Here is a 14,450-nt window from a genome sequence, read left to right as displayed (position 1 = left end):
GAAATGTATATCTTGAGGATGCAGAAGACAATACTTTACATACGTACGTGTTTACATGTGTTTCATAAAGGTAATTTACAAAATACATACAGCCTACATCAATGTTTTGTTAATAATAAACATGTATCGTTTTTGTTCTGCTAACAAAACAACGTTTTTGTTCTGGGTTTATAGTGCATGTTCTACATACTGTAACTATTATGAAATATCACACCTTGTAGACGCTATAGTGCCTCTGTACCCTGGCATATAGCCAAACAGAAACTATACAGCTCCTCTGACCCTGATTCATCACAGCCCTTACACTCCATGTGACCTAGTGTGCAGGAAGATGATTCAAATACATGATCAAGCCAGCCTGTTATATTCCTTTATATGGCTACTGGGGTTATTTTTAACTGTAGATGGATTGATGTTAACCTTTGGGTTCCTTTTAAAACGGGCCCTCTTTCTCCACGGTCTCCATTCAGCACCAAAGCACTGCCCCCCGTGCGGCTCGAGCAGATTTGACATTTCAGGATGAATGGAGAGAGAGTTGAAAGGTCAGAGGTGGAGAATAAGTATACTGAGTTTTCTAGCACTGTCCTGCACTGTCCTGCCCTGTCCAGGCACGTGGGAGGACGTTTTAAGTAGCCTATAGGCGTTATACTGTCCCTGGCTACAATACGGCAATAAGTACAAATACGGTATGGTTTATTCATTTCCAACCAGCGAATCCTTCAACTTCAGCCAAGCCCATCCCCCAAAAGTTAAAAATAATAACACTGTGAATTAAAAGGTTTAAAAATGATGCCAGCAGAACCGTCTAGCAAGCAGGTTTTTGCACTTACTCAATCCTCTGTAACTTGGATGGGTTAGATCAGCTGATTGAATTCGTTTCAATAAGTCTGCAATTACTGCAAACAATATAATGGTAGCCAATCTTTTATTTCATTCGGTCACGTGAATGCCAGATGCATTCTACCTCGGTGAGCAGTGGCCTGCGGCCAGGAGGCACGCAAGGCCCCATTACGAGTACACAACATGCAACTGTGCCATTATGAAAATGTAAAGGCAAAAAGACCAACACTTAGCAGCACTGATGCGGATGAAGCTAACATCCGCGTACATGCTAGTGCCTATGGAGTGCTTCAGGGGTTTAGCTGCTTGTGCTGGTCAGTGAACTAGGACTGAACTTTCTCCATCTAGCAGTACCCAAACCATGTTTATTCCAGTACACAACTATTACACTTATTAAAAAGCTGCCGGTTTACTTTTCTACATCATCCACGAGAAAACAAAAGTGCCTATTTGTGCATCAGTTGAGTTAGGGTTGTGCTGGTCAATTGAATTTCTTTTAATTTAACTTTAATGCTTTTTGCTAACACGATGTATAGGCTACATCAAAGCTTACGTTATATAACTCACCACGTAAATCGTGTTTTTGTTTTGTTTTTAAAAGTTCAGTAGACGTTGGAGTATGTTCACTTCTAGGCCTAGCTAATTACCTGTGTAGGTTTACTTTCAAATTACTGAAGTTACTTAAGTCATAGGACAACCGCCGACGTATATGGAGAGAAAGGAGTAGGAGGATGGAGATGAGATTGGTTTTTAGTTTGGATGCAAGAGGCTGAAGCCTGCTGTCCACAGTGTCCAGCCCTCTCCAGAACAACCTTAGGTTAATACTGCCACCAACTGGTTGGAGATGGGCAGCCTACAACTGGATCTGTAGTCGATAGCCTACAATATGGAGGAGGATTTCCACATAATATTGTCAGGTAAATGAGGTAAACCTTGTGCATTGAAATACACTAGCAGATAAATTCATGGGTTATAGATCAACTCGGGACTGACAAATATTTGTCATTTAGCCTACATCCTGCAATCAGACCATTTGGATGTCAGAATGATCTTTGTATGATCTCTCGTCAAGTTGCTAAACGTTGTGAAAGCCTATACAATTTAGTATGCTTAGCCATATAAACAAATTACGATCAAACGATCAATTCACCAGCTAAATTGCTTCGGAAACACTGAAAATGAATGGGGTTGAACGTTGGAAAATACAACGTTTAGAACTGTAGGTTGCATGTGACACGCTTTACTTCCGTATTCTTCGATGGAAGTCTATTTAAGTGTCGCAACCGGTCGCAACTCTCTCTTTATATGGCTCTGGCTATATCCACACTGGTGGTTTTAAGGTTTGTTTGTGGTAGATATAAAATATCAGATGAGCTAAACCAAGATAAATGAAAACAAAAGGCTGGTGGCAACTAATAAAGCTAATTCTGTTTGTGTTAATTTGTGTGTGACAACAGAGACACTCGGAAGAGCTGTCAACGGGTTAAGAATAGGGTCAGGATTACCACTGCGTGTCTTGAAAGAAAAAAATAACCTTGTAATGCGTCATCATTTTCGTGCAAAACCTTGCCGACCAATAAAAATTAAAATAAACCTTACCGACCAATGATAAGCGGTAAATTGGGTCTCTGGACCAATCATGGGATGCGGGATAGGAAGGTATCCACCTCTAAAAGCAAAGAGTGCAGGCCATAACGAAAGCAAGATCGCGTTGGATTGAGAGACCCACCAACTCCTGAACCTCTGGTACGAAAGGTGAGAAAAACGAGCAGACTGTTTAATTGTATCAGATTGTGTATCTTCACTATTGTGTAGACAATAGTATTAACATTGAATAGCAACAAGTGCTCGTGTAGGGCCTAATTGGTCTTTGTGACAATCTTTAGTTATGGCTAAACACATGTCTCTCGCTCAGATATAAGAATCAAACTTTAATGACAATTAATGACTCCTAATTTACTGTGTCTGGCAACATATTATTTGCAAGTCTAACAAGGCGCATTCGAGGAGTAAAAGGGAGTAATATCCTGCGACTTCATTCACGTTTTTGTGTCGGTCAACAGTGAAGTAAAAATATCGTTTGAACAATACTATAAGGCCAACAGTATATTTGTAGGCCTACTTCTTTTCTTCATAATAATTCAATAATGCTTTCAGAAGAATTGTCAGTGCAACTTACACGAACTTCAACTGTGTTAATGAGTCAGGCTACTTTTTATTTATTTGAATGACTATTATTTTATAAATGTTATTACAAAAGTATGAATAGACAATAAACAATCATATAATCCAAGCTCTTTCTGCCAAACTATTCCCCTCAACAAACCTTTTGAGAAGTACAACCAGCCAGAGCTGAGTGGTGACCTAGTGTTTTGGAGGGCATTCCTCTGGCACAGCTCTGCATGTCTGCCCTTGGCTCAAGGTGCTTCCCCCAAAACAGGCTCACCTGTGCAGTTGTTTGTAATCCATAATCACATGACAGTTATTGCAAAAAAAAACTTTGGAAAAGTGATGTGGTCAAATGTGAATAACCAAACATTGACAATACCCGAGTGTATGAGTGTGTGCAGTGTGTTTGTGTGTGCGTGCGCGTGTTTGCTCGTAGCTACTTATCAAGGGATTGACACACAAACTTCCCAGCAGTTCAAACGCAAAAGACTTTGCTCCTTAGTTACTGCCCACTATCTGTAGGGAGCTGTGGGCTTCTTCAGTGTGCAGAGCCAAAGCAGGTCTTTGACAGTAATCTCTAACGTGCAGTTGTAGTAGGCTTGGGAAGATGTGACTGTGGTTGTCACGTCATGTGTTCCAACAGCACAACAGATTATTCCCTGTGTCTGTATAGATATAAACAGGGAAAGGTTTAAAGTGTGTTTAATAAACAGTGATTCACGTGTGATTTGAAATGGCTGGCAGAGATGACGTGAGATGTTCCTGAGACAGTGTGGACAATTGGTTCTCTAAGTCGTAGATAGTAACTTTCATATTTCTATGCTTGGAACACTGCTGTGGGGTAATCTTTTATAGCCCATTGGAAAATGTAATCATTTTGAATGTTGGAATCTTTTATTGTGTCATCTGAGATAATGTTGATGGATTTGATGCCAAAGTCACAGTAGATGCCCTTCCGTCTTGCAGAACTCCTTGTGATATTAAGCTGCTGCAGAGACCGGAGGCCATTAATTAGTTACCAATGCTGGTCTAAGGTCTCAGAACAGGTTACAACAGAAAACAGCAGCCAAATCCAACTGTCATTATGTGCTTATATAGATGTATTCAGTCTATCTTTTCCCTGAACCACATCCAGCTAGTTGGTAGATCAAACTGTACACATTTTCCCAAGCAGAGGAATTACCCCACCTAAAGAATGACATTTGTACTTTTTTTCCTTATTTTTTTGTATTATTGGCCATCACTTTCTGTTTCCTACAGAAATCATTTCGGTTTCAGTTTCTTAAAAATCCCCTGCCCAGGGTCGCCCCCCAGTGGTTGTGTCATAGCAGACACAGAACAGTCTGCACAGATGTGGAATGTTATGACTGTGCACTGCTGTGTTTCTAACTGCCGCCCTACATACAGTGTTTCTAACTGCCTTGTAGACAGGGTGTTTCTGCAGACAATCAGGATTTCTTTGCCGAGAAAGCGCTGCAAGCTTGAGTGAGAGGACAGGTAACTATGAACTATTCATTAACTAGGACTGAATGTCACCCATCACAAATCAAACTACTGGATAACAAGCTCTTTTGTGTAATCATATTGGAAGTATAGTTACTGTGTTCCTAACGCCTGACTCTCTCCATCTGGATGAGCAGCTTGAAGATGTCCTTTGCCAGTGATAAACTGTATAACAACTTCATCCGGAAGAACTTGGGAACGCTCATCACCTCGGTGAAAGTGATGGAGATCCTGCCCCATCTGTCCTGCCTCACTCAGTCAGACAGGGTACATGAACACGCCACTGTGTCCTCCTTGTGGGTGGAAAGCTGTAAATACTTACATCCCCCAACATATATGTTTCGTTTTTAAATTAGCCGCTGTTCATTTGCAGTTACAGTAACTTTCCTTTTTAACATTCCCATTGCGTTTACCTACACGTGATTTCAGGATGAGATAGTGGCCAAGAAGGAACAGGCGGGGAACTACAACGCTATGCAGCTGTTGGTGGACTGCCTGAAGAGGAGGGAGAACTGGCCTGAGGAGTTAATCTCAGCGCTCAGGGCATGTGAGCACGATGTTCTGGCCCAGGAGATCCAAGATAAATACAACTCTTTCTTGGTCCAGCGCAGTAAGTAACCAATCAGATAGCGTTCTCCACTCACTACAGCATTGGTGAGGTCTGGACTGAGGGAATTCTCTCAATGTTTTCTCCTGTTCCCTAGATCCCAAATCTCCCTCCCCTGCAACAACGGTAGTCAAAGCCCATGTCCACCCAGCACCAACCCCTAATCCGTCCCTGCCCATTCCAGAGAGCTCTGATGACTCTGCGTCAGCGTCTCCAGCACAGCCAGCACCTCTTGCCGAGCCAGCCCCTCAGCCCTCCCCTCCACTCAGGGCTGCTGTAGACCCACCACCAGTCCCCCTGCCCTCCCCTCCTCTCATGGCTGTGGATCCTCACCTGGAAGTTGCACCAGCAAGCCCAGAGAGTCCTCAGCAGCAGCCGCACAGCAGTGTAGCCCCTCGCGGTAGGTCTACTGTCCTGTTATCCGATGAAAACAAAAGGAATTGACTGAATTGCCTTGGATGCCTGGATGAAGTATGTTTATAAGTATTGTTTTTTCTATTCTCCAGATCTCAAACCTCCTCCACCTGTAACCCCCGTAACCATTGAGATTCCACCCCAAAGACCTCCCTCCCCTCCAGTCGCAGTCCTGCAGGAAGTCCCCACTGATGACACCCTAACCTCACGCGATGGCAGTGCACTGGCCAGCCAGGTGCCAGGATTTGACCTTGGGGTGACCTCTGAAGCTGTTCGCCCCATTGATACAACCGCCTCCTCCCAGGCTGACCAAATCCCAACAGCCCCTGTGGAAGCCAGCCAATCACCAAGGACTCCTCCAGGCCGGACAGACCCATCGTCCACCACCAAACCTTCTCCATCCCTGTATCAGATAAAACTCCCGGTCCAGGACACCGCGCCCCTGAGCCTGGTTGTGCTTCCCCCGGCCCAGCAGCCAGTGGAGGACTCTGGTTCCACCCTACAGGTGGGTATCAGACGCTAGCCAAATCATTGTTTAAGAGTGCATCGTTGTATTGCCTGACTACTATTTTTGTTGAATTAGCTTGAAATACAGCCAATGAAAGCAACAGTAAGGATGAGCATCACTAACACTGCCCTCTCCTGCAGGTCACGAGGGATTATGAACAGGCAGAGGCTCCCCTGACTCAGCCTGTCTCTGTCGCCCCCTGCTTGTCACCAGTGGATGGTGCAGATGGGCCAGTCTCCACCCTCAGTGATGAGTACTTCAGCAAGCCTGCACCTCTCCTGAGCACCCCCCGTTACGCTGACAGCCCCGCTACAAATAACACCATCCCAGAGGCGTCCTACTCCGTGAACACCGGATGTCTGGAAATAAGTCGCTCAGTTTCAGGCCTTGACCCCGAGTCTGCTGCCAGAGCTCCTACAGTCTGCTCTACTGTGACCTCTGACCCCGAGGTGGCTGCAAACCCAGGACCATGTCAGCAGAATGGAGTTCTCGAGGAGGACACGTCCGTGTTCCATAATGAACCTGAGGAGAACTCCTTTGAGTCTACCTGCCAAAGCTCCTTAGGGGATCAGGAAGTTCTAACTAACGTGGTCCGTGTTTATGAGGAACCATCTGTCCTGAACCACGAAGGCCAAACCCAAAGCATGATGGGTAATGCTGTAGGTTCATTTGGAGATCCACCTGTTAAGAATAATGACAGCCAATCCCAGATTATACTCGGAGATGGCGTCCCTGAGTCTGATGACCTACATGAGAGCGTCCAGAGGAACGCTGCCTGCGTCGCTGACGACTCAAAAAGTCAAATCCTCAACGGCCAAGCAACCAAGGAGCCTATTTCCGATCCTCCTATCAGCGATGTCACTATATCCGTCATCGCGGCCTCCTCCAGTGAAGATGGCCAGAACTCGGAGCTGGAGGAGGGCTTGCTGGAGCAGGAGACCCAGCAGCAGGAACCACAGGAGGGGGGAACCATTCCACTAAAGAACCCAACTAACCCAAAGAACCAGAAGAACTATTATCTCCTGACGGCGGCAGCAGTGGGGGTCTCGGCTCTCTTCGTAGCATGGAGGCTGAGGAATTAAACATGTCTTCGGAAAGATGGAGTTTGTCCTTTGAAGGAGCGTTGGCACTGTGCCTTACTGTAGGGACTGGAGCATAAAGGTGAAGCGTTTTTCCGAGATGATGCAAACGCTTAATCTTTAACTGACATCGAACAACAGGAAGCCTGCCTTGTTCCGAACTTAGAATCAAGGAATAGTTAGAAACAGAACTTCCCAAATGATTGTGTACAGAGTCCAAACGCAGCACTGCTAAATCAAAGTGTGTATTTACATGCTTCACAGATTGTATTTCTAGAGCTTGTTGAGAGGGTTATCTCAGGCCAGTTGTGTGTCCAGGGTTAACAATTACTGCACCCTTCTGATAGCGCTATTTATTCACACACTTGAGTGATGTAAACTGCTGTAGCTTACTGTGGAGAAAAGGGACTATGCAGATATGCTGATTTGGATCTGCTGCTAGGATGCTGTAACATTATTCTACTACTTGCCAGTAATTTGACTTATCTTTCAATTATTTTAATGTTAATCAAAATTCGTTACATTCATTATCTTTATTATTATTTATTTGTAGTTTATTGAACAACAAGGTAAGACATGGTTTGAAAAATGTGTTGGTACACCCTGTTATGTGGAGATGTATTATCATCTCAAATGATAGTGCAGCATGAACATACATTTGTATTATTATTAATATACTGTATACTGCACTTTATACTATTATACTATACTGTACACTATACTGAACATTCGATTGTGCTTTTGTGTAGGTATTGTTTAGCAAGAATAAATCACAACAGTATGGTCTTGACTGAGGACACTCTGTATAGTATGTCCATATGTACAAGTTTGCATTCTACCTTTATTTTAAATATGTGCTTGTAAATTTGTATTTTATTATCATTACTATAGAGATAAGATTAAAGTCTTTATTTTTTTTATCAATTTGGATTTGTCTATAGCAAATGTATTAAATATTCTAAATAGTAGGATGCCCAAGTGGACTGTAGGTCTTTGTGTGATACCCCAAAACTCTGAGAATCTGTACGACCTGTTGCACATTCAAATACAAATCAATAAAATTCTTCTAAAATATGTCTTCATTGTGTTCAATTACGATTATTAACTAAAGCTGCTGTCTCATAAAACAACTTTAGCTACCTTTGTCTGTTCCTTTATTTAGTTTCTACATACTCACTCTATTGGCTGTTGGACACTCGACCACCCGCCTATTTTATTAGAAATAAGCCCTGATAGGCTCAACATTCTTGTCACTTACAGTATTAGCATGTACACAGCGAGTGAACACTGTCGTACTACCTCGTAACTAGCCGCGACGCGACTGCAACTTAACAAAAATGACCAATAACAGGACATTATTGAGTAGTCACTAGTAATAATAGACAGAGTTGTTTCAATGGAACAGAATGGCAAGATGTCTGACGAGGATGCGAGGGACGAGGATGAGTCGCCTGCAAAGCAGCTTCGCACAATGAGGGGGATTTGTAAAAATAAATTGATAGTCGATAACATGGAGTCAAATACAGCCGGTGGGAGTACAGCTGACGACGGACAAACCTCCGAAACTACCGCCAGACCAAGACATGACTCGCTGAGAAGGAACAGACCGCGTATGTCACTATTTCATGCTGGCGCAATTTGTCAAGAGCCAAACCGTCTAATTATTTATTCAATAAGAACTGTTCAAGCTAACGCAAGCAAGCGGTATTGTGCATGTGTACAGTCCTTGACAGCGTTAGGTAGTTATCTGCGTCATTTACAAATTGCATAGTGGCGCTCCTAGAAATATATCCGATTTTTTTGTTGGTAAAATGTTCTTGCCAGTAAGTTTACGGTATTCCCTATAACCGTTGTTGAGTGTAAGATCACCTTGCTTTCTGGCGCGTTGCTGCCAGGCAGGCAGGCAGTCAAGATGGCGTGTAGTACGCACTGTTCCATTGTAGCAAAAGATCAGTTCAGCAGCATTACGTTACAATCTCAGTCCACGTTAAGTTTGTTGTTATAACCAATTAAATATAATTGGGTTTTTACATTGACGGACACAAATTCAATAAATATAAAATGGTTTTTTTATCTATCACCTGCGTCTAATTTTGTCATTCTTTTGAAACAATATCCAGCAGCAGCCTCCAACCAAACCTTCTCACATAATGGTCCATCCTGTGCCCTCCATAATATCAGCCCCCCCATCTCTCTCTCTCGACCTCCTTCTTTCTCCTTCCGTCTCTCTCATTCTCAGCCTTCCCCTGGTTTGGGATGGATATTGGTGGCACGCTGGTAAAGTTGGTGTACTTCGAGCCCAAGGACATAACGGCAGCGGAGGAGCAGGAGGAGGTGGAGAACCTGAAGAGCATCCGCCGCTACCTCACCTCCAACACGGCCTACGGCAAGACCGGGGTCCGGGACGTCCACCTGGAGCTGGCGGAGCTGTCGCTGTGCGGCCGTACGGGGAGCCTCCACTTCATCCGCTTCCCCACGCTGGACCTGCCCGCCTTCCTGCAGATGGTCCGCAACAAGCACTTCTCCAGCCTGCACACCGCCCTCTGTGCCACGGGCGGGGGGGCCTACAAGTTTGAGTCTGACTTCCGCACGGTGAGCAAGCAATCGGTTCTACCATCAGCTTTCGCTGTCTTCCTAACCCCCCTTCACTTTGGCAACACCTCAATGCGGTGACTCTCACTTGGTGGTTAAACATGCTTGTGTTCTGTGTTTTCCTTAAAGATGGCCGATCTGCAGCTTCGCAAGCTGGATGAGCTGGACTGTCTGGTTCGGGGGGTGCTGTACATCGACTCGGCCGTGTCCCGAGGCCCTTCCGAGTGCTACTACTATGAGAACCCTACGGACCCAGAGCGCTGTGCCCAGAGACCCTACGCCCTGGAGAACCCCTACCCCCTGCTGCTGGTCAACATAGGCTCAGGGGTCAGCATCCTGGCCGTCTACTCAGAGAACAACTACAAACGCGTCACGGGGACCAGGTGAGACAGGGTGACGACTGAGAGGTCAGACAGGTAGGGAGACGGGTAGTGCTGGGAGGTCAGACAGGTAGGGAGACGGGTAGTGCTGGAAGGTTAGACAGGTAGGGAGACGGGTAGTGCTGGAAGGTTAGACAGGTAGGGAGACGCGTAGTGCTGGAAGGTTAGACAGGTAGGGAGACAGGTAGTGCTGGGAGGTCAGACAGGTTGGGAGACAGGTAGTGCTGGGAGGTCAGACAGGTAGTGCTGGAAGGTCAGACAGGTAAGGAGACGGGTAGTGCTGGGAGGTCAGACAGGTAGTGCTGGGAGGTCAGACAGGTTGGGAGACAGGTAGTGCTGGGAGGTCAGACAGGTAGTGCTGGAAGGTCAGACAGGTGAGAGATATGGGCAGCACTGGGTAGTTCTGTGTGGCCAGGTTGTAATCAGATGGGTACTGTGGTCACCTCTGCGGTCAGACAAGTAGGGCGACGTCTGGCCTCTGTGTCTCCCTGGTGCTAAAACTAACAAGAGTTGGGTTCCACTAGCAAGTAGACCACATCCGTTGGGGAGTGTGTACTAGGAGTGTAGCCAAATGTAAACTGTCATACATTGTAGGTTGCTTTACGAATGAAATATTTTGTACCAAGTTAAATGGGGTTGGGTAAGCTTTTCTCCGTGTGTGGGGGTCTTCTGCCCTGGTGTTAGCTGATCTCAAGACTTCCTGTCTGCTTCCCTGGTGTTAGCTGATCTCAGGACTTCCTGTCTGCTGCCCTGGTGTTAGCTGATCTCAGGACTTCCTGTCTGCTGCCCTGGTGTTAGCTTGTCTGCAGAGCTTGAAAGAGCCTCTTGTATTCAGTCTGGCACGTGTCCAGTTCTCCATTCACATAACCTCTGTGCTACACATCTGTGTCGAGCTACATGGACCAGCGTCACAGTTAGTCTGTTCCTGTTAGCGTGGGGGAAGTGTAGGAAGGTAGCTGGATTCTGTTCATCCTACGTAGTTTCAGAATGCTTAGGCTGAAATTTCATCTATTACATTTTTGTTGTTGTACCGGACTGTAATCTATGCTGTGTTATGCAATTCTGTGCGGAACTCTATTTAATCATACGCCAGATGTTCATGATGGTGTCCTACTATAGGTTTTGTATAGTACACATCCCAACAGTGTTACTATCCAATCACACAAAGGTACTAATCATCAAAAATAGCGTATTTGAGGACTCTGATGAAACAGCATGTGTCCGGGTATACAGAGCAGCATTCTGAGGGCGTGTGTGTGTGTGTGTCCAGCCTGGGGGGAGGGACGTTCCTGGGGCTGTGCTGCTTGCTGACAGGCTGCTCCAGCTTTGAGGAGGCCCTGCACATGGCCTCCCAGGGGGAGAGCACGCGTGTGGACAAGCTGGTCCGGGACATCTACGGGGGCGACTACGAGAGGTTCGGCCTCCCTGGCTTTGCCGTGGCCTCCAGGTGACTCCTAATGCCACGTGATGTTACCGCAGGGATGTACATTTCACTGTTTTATGTGACTGCGTGTACACGTCACTGTTGTGTGTTACTGTGGTGTAATGTAGCTGTTATTTGACTTATCTGTCATCTAAGTAAACACATGTCATTAATTGTAGGATAAAAAAAAAACATTTGGATTCATAGTTGAGAAATTCCTACAACATTTAGTTCTCTCCATCTGGATCGCTCTCTTACTCTGTGTATTCTCTTGATATAGTTTTGGCAACATGATGTCTAAAGACAAACGGGAGTCTGTCTCCAAGGAGGATCTGGCCCGAGCGACCTTGGTGACCATCACCAACAACATTGGCTCCATCACCAGGATGTGTGCTTTAAACGAGGTCAGTTATAAACACTGTTATAACCAAGGTCAGGTATGAACACTGTGCTAAACATTGTAAACAAGGTCAGTTATAAACACTGTTATAAACAAGGTCAGGTATGAACACTGTTATAACCAAGGTCAGGTATGAACACTGTGCTAGACATTGTAAATTAGGTTAGTTATAAACACTGTTATAACCAAGGTCAGGTATGAACACTGTGCTAGACATTGTAAATGAGGTTAGTTATAAACACTGTATATTAAGCTGTTTATGTTTGGGCAGGGTGATATGTGTAAAGATTATATTGCAATACATAGTCATGCCCAATTGAGAATATTCTACTTAGGACAGAATTCTAAAGACACCAGAAGGTACATTAGTATGCTTGCTACCAGCAAGGCACATTACTATTATCTCACATATATAAATATTACAGCCACTGCTACTCCTCCCCCAGTTTTTGCAGTACCCTACGTAGACATGAAAGGTGTCTATGTAAGTGTTGTTCCCGATTGCGTTGCTATAGCTTGTGTAAGGTTCTGTTGCATTATTTGTCAAATATAAAAGTTTTTGTGGCAGATATTGTGTACTAGCCACTGCTGCAGTATTAGCTGTGTTCATGTGACCACCGAGTCCTGTCAACACTAAATGCATTGTTTAAGATTGTTTCTCGAAAATTAAGATCCTTGCATCGCCTAGCCCCAGGTTACGTGTGTTTCAGGCTGTGTGGTCATGGTCATCATGGTTCACGGTTTCCTCTCTGTCCTCAGCCTCTTTACTGTGCTGCCTTGTGGCGTCTGGATCAAGCAGCATTGTACAGGGCTATGAGGACATGGAGACCTGCAACAAACTTATGCACCCACAACCCAATGAAACTTACTGATACAATAAGATACAGAAAATATGACAAGCTCAGCTTTCAGTGTGTTGAGACATCTTAAACAGGGTTTAACAGGCATTGATTTGGTCAGGAATCATGTTTTTGAGGCGTTGTCGGTAACCCCATGATGTCTCTGTGTTTGTGAAGAACATTGAGAGGGTGGTGTTTGTTGGGAACTTCCTGAGGGTGAACACCCTGTCTATGAAGCTCCTGGCCTACGCCATGGACTACTGGTCCAAAGGCCAGCTAAAGGCTTTGTTCCTCAGGCACGAGGTAAGCCCTACAGTCCCTGTCCTGCACACAGACCCTTCCACCTCCTCTGGGCTCCAAACAAGTTGTTGGAAAGAGGAAAATGAGGATGACTCGACCACAAACTAAACTGATGCTTGTTTGTGTTGTCAGGGTTACTTCGGAGCAGTTGGAGCTCTTCTGGAACTTCTGAACCCTTCATGAATGTTCTGGAAGGTCGACTGTCCAGAGGACCACTGAAGCACTGATGACTATGCTCTGAATCAGTCACACACTGTGAATGTCATGCACAGCTGTACTGTAGGAGAGTCAAACAAGTCTGCACATTTTTAGAAATGCATATTTTTCTTTATCTTCAAGATGTCTCACCAGTGTGTCCTTAAATGCTGTATTTCTTAAAGATTTAATACTATACACAGGTCAGAGAACTGAGTATTTAGAGGACTGGTCAAGGTCTCCAAATCGGTTTCAAGGAGCTTTAAATTCAAACTGCTGTCCATACTGATGAGAGCAGATCTGATGCTTTTGAGCATTATACCAGTATTGTTCTTTTGAAAACTCATTTCTTTATATCCATGACCTTTACATTTACCAAACTGTTGATGTTTTATGAATTTATTATGTTTTGTGTTGAGGATATCCATTGTTCATGAGTGGTAAATGTCCATTTTGTTTGTGTAGCGTATATGTAAGGTATTCAGAAATGCTGCAGTCATCAGAACGTGGTTTGGGAGGTTCAGTTCAAAGGAATATCGTATACATGTGTATCTATATCATCATCCATCCTTTAAAAACCCTTTTGCATGTCAGGCTCATTCTAAATTCTGTGAACCTCTACTCCATTTGGGTTTAACACAGTCTCTGTTTGTTCCATGGTTTTACTTATCATAATTGTCTTATTGGAATTCAATAGGGAGCATGCAATACAAAACACCTACACATTTATAATTTTGTTTAATTGTCAGATTGAAAACCGAAGTTGGTTATACAGAACTGTGAGGTCGTACATTTGTGTTTTGATGCAAGCGAGTCTTATTTAGAGTCGGTGTGAACTTCCGGGTTCTGTCTTTTGTCTGTCTGTTGGTAGCAGAGTTGAAAGCCACTGATCCGTTCTTAAGGCAAGACAAAGTGCCTGTAATGATTTACAGCGTAGGTGACAATCAAGAGATGCTTCTGACGGCATATTTCTTAGGCCTACTTCAGAGTGCCCTCTGGTGGGCTGGTATGTGTAGAGCAAGACATAATGTACTTTTGTCACAATGTTTTTAATTGATTTTGTATTGGTAATAAATTATTTTGATAATCCATTTCTTATAGCACATTTGTTATTGGTAAATTAAGACATTTAAACATTCCCAATTTGATATGACGTTGTTGCCTTACGCAAGTGGAAAAGCTGTTACAGAACCATCCATGA

General features: G+C 44.4%; 2 protein-coding genes across 9 annotated transcripts; both read left to right on the top strand.

Moving 5' to 3' along the window:
• The first annotated feature begins 1,671 nt into the window (after nt 1-1,671).
• mavs (mitochondrial antiviral signaling protein) lies at nt 1,672-8,196 on the top strand. 8 transcript variants are annotated; one of them, XM_047016510.1, is made up of 7 exons: nt 1,672-1,757; nt 4,437-4,506; nt 4,650-4,779; nt 4,942-5,122; nt 5,217-5,519; nt 5,626-6,038; nt 6,182-8,196. In XM_047016510.1, exons 3-7 carry the CDS (start codon nt 4,657-4,659, stop codon nt 7,121-7,123), a joined length of 1,962 nt encoding a protein of 653 aa, XP_046872466.1. In that variant the 5' UTR covers nt 1,672-1,757; nt 4,437-4,506; nt 4,650-4,656; the 3' UTR covers nt 7,124-8,196. The 8 variants fall into 8 exon arrangements, with proteins under 8 accessions (XP_046872466.1, XP_046872482.1, XP_046872498.1 ...); XM_047016526.1 differs by having other exon boundaries at nt 1,748-1,766; XM_047016542.1 differs by lacking the exon at nt 1,672-1,757 and adding an exon at nt 1,792-2,595 and having other exon boundaries at nt 5,304-5,519.
• Nucleotides 8,197-8,391: 195 nt separating this feature from the next.
• Nucleotides 8,392-14,340, top strand: pank2 (pantothenate kinase 2). Its single transcript, XM_047018343.1, has 7 exons — nt 8,392-8,730; nt 9,360-9,712; nt 9,842-10,095; nt 11,363-11,539; nt 11,796-11,919; nt 12,932-13,057; nt 13,187-14,340. The coding sequence occupies exons 1-7, from the start codon at nt 8,517-8,519 to the stop codon at nt 13,235-13,237; spliced, it is 1,299 nt and encodes a 432-aa protein (XP_046874299.1). The 5' UTR covers nt 8,392-8,516; the 3' UTR covers nt 13,238-14,340.
• Nucleotides 14,341-14,450: the final 110 nt, after the last annotated feature.

Source organism: Hypomesus transpacificus, chromosome 3 (assembly GCF_021917145.1).
Source record: "Hypomesus transpacificus isolate Combined female chromosome 3, fHypTra1, whole genome shotgun sequence".
NCBI classification, from domain to species: Eukaryota; Metazoa; Chordata; class Actinopteri; order Osmeriformes; family Osmeridae; genus Hypomesus; species Hypomesus transpacificus.
This window is presented reverse-complemented; position numbering and strand designations above follow the sequence as displayed.